Source organism: Tigriopus californicus, chromosome 11 (genome assembly GCF_007210705.1).
Source record: "Tigriopus californicus strain San Diego chromosome 11, Tcal_SD_v2.1, whole genome shotgun sequence".
Lineage (NCBI taxonomy): Eukaryota > Metazoa > Arthropoda > Copepoda > Harpacticoida > Harpacticidae > Tigriopus > Tigriopus californicus.
Window position 1 is genome coordinate 2,326,090 of NC_081450.1, and position 9,534 is coordinate 2,335,623.

Below are 9,534 nucleotides of genomic sequence, written 5' to 3' on the forward strand. Positions count from 1 at the left end.
ATCAAAGCAGCCAGTAACAAAACTAGTGCATACGTCGAACCCTGTTTCGGTTCCGATGTTTTCTTGCTATAACCAGGGACGTCTCAAAATATGGACTTTGAACGGGTTTCCCGTCGTAGCGGCCTGGCTTGGGTCAGAGCCATTTTTGTATCCCTTTCCGTTTCCCTTTTCATGATATACTCATGAAACAAAATATATAGATCGTCACAATTATTTGCAAGTGTTTCGTTTGAAGGTTATATCTTTGAATTCTTATATAGGTGGCCGGGGGGTGGTCGAAGCTTTATATTGAATGTTGTCATTACTACTCGGACATAACTTTGATTACAACTCCTGAGTTCCCTAGGCCAGGTTTTCGGCTCAATTTTTTATCATAATATATNTTTTTTTTGTATCATTTGATAGCAATTTGCAAAACATTAGCACTTTCCCTTTATCCTCTGAAAGGCTCACGATCATGCCTCGAGAAATACCGCAATCCAAGGCCCGTGTACTTCCAAACGAAAAGCCCTTTGTTCCGGTTTTTATTTGAAATAGGAGCAATAGTCGTCTAAGGCTGGCTTGGATCCCAGTCTTTCGATTTCAAATGCATACTCTGCCAACATTGGACCCCATAGTTTGACTCACTTTGCTCACGCTTCCAATCATATGATATGAAAACGAAAGAACCCCTTCGGATCCCACGCTTCATACCGTGAGCGCAAAGTACAACACATAGGTACATAAGGACCAAATATTATACATTTTTTAATAAAGCCAATGCATTTCGATTGTTTCCTTTCCGGGGATCTTCACTTTACTCTGACTCATCTCCTCCCTCATTCTGGCCGAAAGCCATTGAAAGGGACATAATGGCTTTTCCCCCCCCAGTCTGGAATCCCAAGCCTCCGGACATTTAAGGGTTGCCAACCCAACACGTGCAAATATTGATTCTATATCATCCAAATTCGGTTCTTAGACTGTGCTCTTTCCCCCCATCTAGGAGTCTCGGTCTACTTCCACGCGGATGTTTCTCAAATGGGCGGACTGGAACACAGCCGGGTCGTACCGATGCGAGGTCACGGCCGATGACTACGAGACCATCTTCAAGTCTCAAACCAGCGAAGTGGTCGGTGAGTTATCTTCCCCAGTGTTCTGGGCTCTTGACCAACAACGCACGTGCCTCACTTTTCTTTTTTTCATTTGGATAAGTGCTGAAGGTGAGCTCAATTATGATAAGATGGTCTTCGGTCGTCTCTATTTTCAGCTGTTCCACTTTCGGGACCCATGATTACTGGTCAACAGACTCGCTATGCTTTGGGTGATATTGTTAATCTTAATTGCTCCTCCAACTCATCTGACCCTTTGGCGGACATCTTCTGGTACATCAATTCCGATGCGGTAAGACATTCATCTAAACAGGCATACTCATCTGAGACCTTGACGACCCTCTTAATTGGTGTGAAAGAACCTCACTTTTGAGCCAATCAAGTGGAGAAGTCTCCCTTTTAGGAGCTGCGTTTATTTCGAAGCTTTGGACTTGAAATCGCTTTACTAATGTATTCTCCGGATAGTAGTTGGAGTTGGAGTATGTAGTGTATGGTGAATATGCATGCGGACGCGGATTTGAAATAGGGTGGTAAATCAGTCTTTTTGCGCTACAATTGGCTTCTATCAGCTTCAGTCATGCTAGAAAATCCCTTTTGAAATCCCTCCACCCTTTCTTTTCCCCCATCCTGCTCTCTTGAGAAGTAGAAGAAGAATAAGCTGCTGAGGAGAAGAGGAAAGAGAACGAAGAGCTCCTTTGATGATGGCATTCATGGTTTTTACTCGTTCCTAAATCCTATTTGAAGACCTGAATCTCCTGCTACAGAAAATCCCAGGCAAATATTTAAAGTGAATGTCCTGAAGGGGCCCCAATGCAGTTGGACCGCAATCAAGCCGGGAATCTTTCTCCAAGTTCTGCTCAGATCCTCATATCTTTGAAAATTGGCGAATACGCAAGGCCGTACTTTGCCGAAAAGGTGGCTCTTGTGAAGTATTACTAAAAGCTCGGACTTGTGCAAAATTTCTTAGTTTCACCCAAGGAACCTTGAGCTGGTCCACAAGTGGTCACACTGAACTTTCCTTTCCTTCATCCCGTTCTTAACACGTTTCAAGCGCGGGATGTTCAAAATATTTTACCATCAAAGCACCAATATCCCCCCCAATGAACTCAAATTCTTCCTCAAGAATGTCCAAACTGTAAATGTCTTGGCAAAATGTCTCTAGAACCACATTTATGATTCGAAAATGTCGCTCTGGGTTTGGCTGGGTGGGGGAAAGAGGTTGCAATGGATGTTCCCCTTGGGGAAAATAAACGAACTTGGCCGACTCCTTGCCTCTTCACACGAATCCTACGACGAGAAGGTTCTCCCGGAAGTATAAGTGTGAATGCCTTTTCACGCTTCCATCCGGAGCTTGTCCTATAAATAAAATATGCTCAAATTGGTTTCAATGACCTTTCGCAAAGTGTGTAAAGAAAAGGGAAAGTTTGTAACACTCGTCATGGAGGATAACTGTACATTGGATTGCCGTTTGCAATCTAGTAAGTATTATTTCCGTTGTTTGAAACATATACGTTGCATCAAAAATCCCACGTTCCTTTGGAACAAAGGTCAAACATAAAACCAGGATTCTCAGACTAGAATTAAAGAAGTCCGCAAAAAGGCATCAAATAAAAGAACGGCGGATGCGAGCCGAGTCGTCTGGCTGGAATTTTGAGAACAGTTGCTGGAAGAAACCCCAGAAACCTCGGATAGGATCTCCTTTGTACGTATGTACTCGTACCTCAATGCTGTTGTTGTGAACTTGACTGGCGGCATGTGTGCTCGCTGTGCAATCTCTAGAGGGTTTGTATTGATCTTTTTGCCTCTTTCTTGGAGATTTATCTCCGTTCGTTTGTCTGAGTTCGCGTGTCTGGGGAGATGCAAAAGTTCCAAGTGATTTTGGAGCCCAATGCAATAGTAGATTGTGTTTGTCATACTGATACATCCTTTATGAAGTTACTGTCCCCTCTCTAAGCTGTCGCTTCAACTGGCCATATTTCTCGCCTTAAGCTTGCTTATCCTTGAACCAATATGTTACTCGAACCTAGGGAGGGAGTCAACTGACTTAATTATTTCCCAAACTTTCCAAAAAAGATCCTCTGGAATGGATAGGAGGAGGATGGCGGAAAGAGGGTGGAACCATATGTGTATGTATAAGAGTATAAGTACAGCCATTCAGATTGTGCAATGCTCCCTTTTTTGTGGAATGGTCCTGATATGTGCACTTTGTGCGTCAACTTTGCTGTTTCCCAATATTTCCGCTCTCCAATCGGTTGCTCGGAAGAAAGTGGGCCAAGTTTTTTTTTCTTCCTCCATCCTCTTCCCCTTGTGTGCCTTCTCGCACGAAAAAGGGACATTCATGGCTTCACGATCCGGCCTCTAACTTACAAGGATATATGGCTTGACCATCCCGAAAGGTCACTCATGACGACCATGGGTAAAAAACAGCCAGACCACCACGGACATCTCGAGTACGATAAATCTCATTCAGTTCAATGAAGACGAAATTGGTTCAGAAGCCGTCCAAGTCCCGAATTTGACGCCTATTATCAGAGTCCAGAAGTTGGGAGGGAAGATGAAATGGAGCGCTCTCATGTTTTAAAATCAGCAAGCATCGTCCCTGGTGTCCGATATTATATCTGATAACTTTTTTGCGGGGATAATATCAAGATTTCATGGGTGGGCGGGATGAACTGTACGAAGGAAGATAATCGAGTGGGGTCAACAATTGAAAGGAACAAATGAATTTACAAAGACTTGTTCTAAAGGATGGAATGAAGGCCAATAAATAAAAAACGTACAGTAGCTGTGATGGATCTTAATAGCAGCCATTGATTGCAAAAGCCAACGCCGAGGTATTTAGTTTCAGAACTTTTTGGTGGTTTATGTGACGCAACTCACGTAAAAGAATTATTTATTTATAGCTAACATCAAAGGAAAGCCAATGCTTGATGAGCGTTAAGTTATTCAGTTTTACAAGCCCTTCAATTGTTGACACAAACTCCCAGTAATGGTCCGAAATATGGTAAGCTTTGCCTCGTAACCAAGGCTTCAAAATCTAAACCATCAAATCGATTTTGACATTTTGAAAAAAGCTGAAAACTTTATGTTGCTTTATGAATGCGTCTTTCAGAATTTCTCAAACTACTCGGTAAAAATCACACTCCTTCGTGACTCCTGCAAAAGAACTGTCGAGTGCATTTTAGAATCATCATTCATTTTTTATTTCACCAATTGTATGCATTCGACAAATCATGGCAATTCAGTCTTCAATTGACTTGGATAAATCATGACTTTACATGATCACTAAATTTGAAAAAAATGCAATCCACCCTTTTCCCGTGAATTATTTGCTCACTAAATATTTCAAATAAAAAGGCTTGTTCAGCCTACCTGACTTAATCATTGCATGAGAAAGGACTTCACTAAATCGAAATTATGCAACTCTAAAGTTTGGCTAGTTGGGTGGCCAATACTCGCAAGACGTGTAGTTGGTTGGTGCTATTGAACCTAAAGCTTTGAACAGAGGCGAGCCAGTAACCTCGAAGAAGACCCCTGAGCTCGAGTAAGACTCGAGTGGGTCGTAAAATGAGAGTCCCGAGTATGTATGCATGAGGATTTACCTCGCAAAGTTCTCTCTCTCTCTGTCTCTCTCTGTCTGTCTTAAGGCCATCTTTCAGTCGGAAGGCCAACAGCCCCGTCCATATATCCAAATTTTTCTATCCATCTCACCTGAGAGATCCCTGGAGAGTTAGGACCTAAAGAAGGGCTAAGAATAGTAGATTTAAGGCACCCGGAAGAAGTATTCGTGCCCCCATTTCCCGTTACGTTGGAAGTATATTTTTCCTTTTCTTCCATCGGAGCGAGGCTCGTTTCCAAAAGAAGGCCAAGAAAAGAAGGCTCTGATCATCGTACGTGAGTGAGGCCAGAAGTCACAATCAATAAAAGAAATTTCAACGAAAAAACTCCCTGGGAGAGAACTTTGTCAAAAAAAAGTTTAAAAATCGAAAACTTTCCTGCTGAAGCAGTTCGTCCCTCCGTATACTAACCGGACTGGCGTCCCTGGTGGTGTATAGTGGGTCTATAAATCTAAAATCAACTGTTGGTGAAGGGTTTTTCGGAGAAGAAGGGAGAAGGGAAGCATGTACGAAAAAAGAGAGCAGTCTCGATCCAAGAGTCCTTATGACCTTCGTCGAAATTAGCCAAGGCTCGTCTTCATTTATCATGAGAAAGTTTTTTGACGAACGACCCCGTCTGTCATTTGTTCTTGATCTCATTTGGTGTCCATTACGAGTTACAAGTGAACAAGTGCGCCCCTCCTTCCTTCCCCTCCCAGACCTTGTATGCATTTGGTGGGAGTGGGTGTGTTTGAGGAGTCTCCATATTTTATTCATGATTCCCGTGGATCTTGTTGTTTCCAGGCTTACCCTCATCAAGTGATCGATTATCCTTGGATCAGGGAACCCACCAATCTCATGACGCGAGTCTCGGGGCTCCAATTTCGGATCACCAGCAAATATATGAAGGTAAGCACCTAATCGGATGAGATCGCGCAACAAAGCCAATCCAAGCTTGGTTCTGTGGACCAGAATACACTGTCAGTTGAAGCTACTTGTTAGTTCATCTCGATTACATATGTATGTACTTCGTGTTCCGGTTCCAGGATGATCCCACCGTGAAGGTGAAGTGCAGTGCCATGCTCCTCGAGATTTACCTCAAGAGTAACGAGATCAGTTTTGAGGTGGATCGTCCCACTCGCTTATCATCGAATCTCATTCCGGCTCTGGAGAGTCGAGATGGAAAGCTATCTAAACAACAGACCTCGTCTCAAGGTAGGAGGATCTTTCGTACATCGTACGTACACTATTTCCTACACTATTATTGTATGGTGGGAAGGTGGTGGACTTGAGTGGAACGAACCAACCAACCGACGAACACCCATTGCCCATTCAATCTAGTTGTGCCAGAGTCTCTCCAAAATGGCCGGGGTCTCGTCCAAAGAAAAGGAGCCGAGGACAAGGGCTGAAAATGGACCGGCTTAAACCAGGTTCTATAGATTCCATTTGGCGGGACTTTAATGGGCACCAAGACGTCGACGTCGTGTCCTTAGAGTGAATGCTGACTGGATCTCCTGCTCCACTCTATTAACACCCTCTGATTTATGTGCCTCTGTCAAAAGTTTAAAATCTAGTTGGCCAGGACAGAGACACAAAGTTTTACCGTCCCGTCGGCCACGTACCGTAGGCACAGCGCAATACGTAGTATGTCCAGGCTTTTTTTTTCAAACCAGAAAAGCTGATTGCCTCCCAGGAAATATCCGTTCCATCCACAGTTGAGAGACAGCCCACTCAACTATCTTGACCACTTTCTTCAAGATGTCACCAAGTACCAGATGCTCTTGAGTTCTCAATTGTCTCAGTTTTCAGCTTTGTTTTACCAAGAGTAAAGGCAGCATTTCGAGACGAGTCTGTTTTATTTGTCTATTCGAGCCATGTTTACAGGTACGAGTGCTAAAAGCCTTTTTTGAGCCTCTGATAAGAGCAGCTAGATGTTTCATAAAGGAATAATCAAGACATGTTCATTTTGTCTGAGGACCTTTGAGGAGCGCGATCCAATGAAAACAGATTAAGTAGATCAAATCACTCCGGAGAAAGAGAAACCTCTCTTTCTCTCTCTACAGTAGAAGCTTGGTCCAAATCTTCTGGAGAGGTCCATGAATGAACGGCATCATGTTCCTCCAGTCGTCCCAGAGCAAGCAAGCAAGCAAGCAACCAAGGGTGGATGAATCAAGCAATCTCGCTCCATTCTGTTCCAACTCAAAGGCTCATCCAACGGGACCAAAATGGCTCTCAAAATTGCCTTCACTCGGCCCAAAGTCTGGCGTCGATCAAGCCCACATCGAATGTGTGAGAGCTGAGACGGGTTCAAAATGGGCCTTTTAGCCATAATATTCCCGAGGAAAACGAGAACCCAATTTTTTCGAGTTCTTTCCAGATCTAAGGTCATAATCGCTTTCTTGTCGGAGCTTCGGTTCGTCTTCATCAACACCACAATGGACTTCCACTTATCTAAGCATTTCCTTTGGGAGACTCTTTTTTTCTGCCAATTCTCTTGCAATTTCCAAGAGAGCAGGGATAAGCTTAGAAACTTTTCCAGAACAGTCCCCACCAAATGGCCAAACCAACTTGGGTTTTATTAGACCTAATCCCTTTGACCTCATGGTTTCTACTATGAAGAGATAAATCAGGGTCGCCGAAGGAGAAGGTTGGATGGTTGTCTCAGAAAATAGGTGTTCCACATTCAATTCATTCAAGGTCAACTTTGGAGGCCGTCTGAAGCTTGTTCCATTTACATTTTGGATCTTGAGCGATGCATTTCATGCCGTAGCTTAATGGTTGGTGGTATCTTTTGGCATCCCTGCCAGATCTTTTATTTTATATGGGAGAGTTGGTGTAATTGGCTCAAGTTCCCTTCCTTTGGTGGGTAGGTTGCCAACACTTTGGCCACGAATATCACCCACATTTGATGTCTTTTGCAAAGACACGCCGCTTGAGGACTTGACGTTATGACTAAAATGGTTTGTGAAGTGCAATTTTTTGATAGTTGCCAACCTAGTTATCCGCGTTTATGGCGTCACGTTCCGTGTCCATGAGAATAAGGTTTACAACATTTTGAGAGACTCTCGTTTGAAAAGGACCGTGACAGTAACATTTACGTTTGCATTGCCTTGGGAAATTGGATTTTTGGAGAAAAACACCGTGGACCCAATCCTTCATCTCCATTCTGACATTCTTACAGATCATCGCCCTCGTTTGGCTGGTTGATGATTCAGCAGCTAAATCGGCGAGGTGATTGATCCAATAAGCATTTTCTGCTCCAACGACAGGAACGGACTCGTCATATCAGTATTTGCACACCAGATGGCCATTATTAAGAGCACAAAGGGTCTCGAAATTTTGTTACTTGGTCTTTATGCATTGCTTTGGCAAAATAAGGCTCCGACATTGAAAGGCCTCTATTAGCAAGCAGCTCCAGAATCCAAAATAAAATCCTTTGTACTGGATCAACTTCAACTTTTAGTGTGATAAAATCCGTTTTCCCTTCTTTTTCCAGTATTTTTCGACGACGGCCTTCATCGGCTGGGTTCCATCCCTTCTTCCAGCAATCATGCCGAGCAAGACAATAGTCATCATTCCCTAGTTTTTGGCACCAATGGAGCCTCCTCGTTATCATCCCGATCCCTCTCGACGGTGCTGTGGATGTCAATGTCGACGTCATCGCCACTTCCCGGGCATTCCACTTGGTTGATCCTCTTGCCACTGTGCCATTCGTCCGTGATGACTTGGGCACTCTGTCTCCTCTTGGCTGTTGCATCATCATCCACTAACGGGTTCTCAAACTGCTTTGTGTCAGGATCGCCTGGAGGGCTTATTTAATATTCATGAGCCAACGCTTTGCTGCTACTACTCCTCCTCCTCCTCCCCTAACACTCCCATGGGTGGAGAACGCCTGTCGAAACGAAAAAGGGTTACCCGCCGAAGAACGTATTCGGTAGCGAATGAGTGCTTCAGGGGTTGGGTGCAACCCTCGGACAGTGACAAATCAGTGATTGACAATAGAAAAATGGATCCTGGTGTCGTCCCCGATGCTCTACTAGCATTTCGTGCCATTTCCCACTCTCTCTGTATGTCTTGGCAAAAGTGGAACATACGTCGAATGGGACAGGCATCGTAGAAGACGAAAGGGGGAAGAAACGCTTGCATGGTGGTTATCAAACTCTGTCCCTTGACGGATAGGACAAGAAGAAGTGTTGTTTGGGGAAGTTCCAGCGTGTGGATTGACATTCCCGGACAGTCGTATTTTTATTCCGTTGAAGAACGGCTGATTTGACCCGGTCTTTTTTTCCACTCTTGACCACTATTATATCATCAGTATGTTTGGAGTTCTATTCTTGATCCCTGTTCGATTTGCAATAGTCCCTCCATCCAACAAGAAAACCATATCAACATTTTTATCGTTATCTAATCCCAAAATCATCATTTTGCTTCCTAATCATATGACAATAAATACTACTTACTACGACTTTAGTCATTTTCCATTACTTTTGAACGAGCCCCTACAAAATTGTGCGAAAGAAATAGAGATTGAAATGATAATCTTGGTAGTTGCAATGGAATAAAAAATGTGACAAAACTGTTGTATCTGAGCAAATACTTTTTTGTTGGACCTGAAACATTTAGACTTCTTCCGAAACTCATTTAAAAAGACATGCATTCACGTCCATCGAGATGCCGTCGAGAAGCAGTTCTAGAGTTTTAAAATGTGAACAGTAAGCCAAATATTAACTAGTGCAGCAAAGAGTTGCTACTGAAGAGAATAATAGTTTTATCAGATCAGCCATCTAGAACTTGCGCTAAACCAAAAAATCAACTCTCTTTCCGACCTGTAATCATTATTTTACCTTAGA

General features: G+C 43.4%; 1 protein-coding gene across 1 annotated transcript in view; it reads left to right on the forward strand.

Annotated features, from left to right (window-relative positions):
* Positions 1-9,149, forward strand: part of LOC131890581 (uncharacterized) — a 33,267-nt gene extending 24,118 nt beyond the window's left edge. The window contains exons 4-8 of the mRNA XM_059239953.1: positions 983-1,112; positions 1,247-1,380; positions 5,489-5,593; positions 5,731-5,899; positions 8,181-9,149. Coding sequence (XP_059095936.1) covers positions 983-1,112; positions 1,247-1,380; positions 5,489-5,593; positions 5,731-5,899; positions 8,181-8,503 — 861 coding nt within the window. The 3' untranslated portion in view covers positions 8,504-9,149. The remainder of the gene's footprint in view (positions 1-982; positions 1,113-1,246; positions 1,381-5,488; positions 5,594-5,730; positions 5,900-8,180) is intronic.
* Positions 9,150-9,534: the final 385 nt, after the last annotated feature.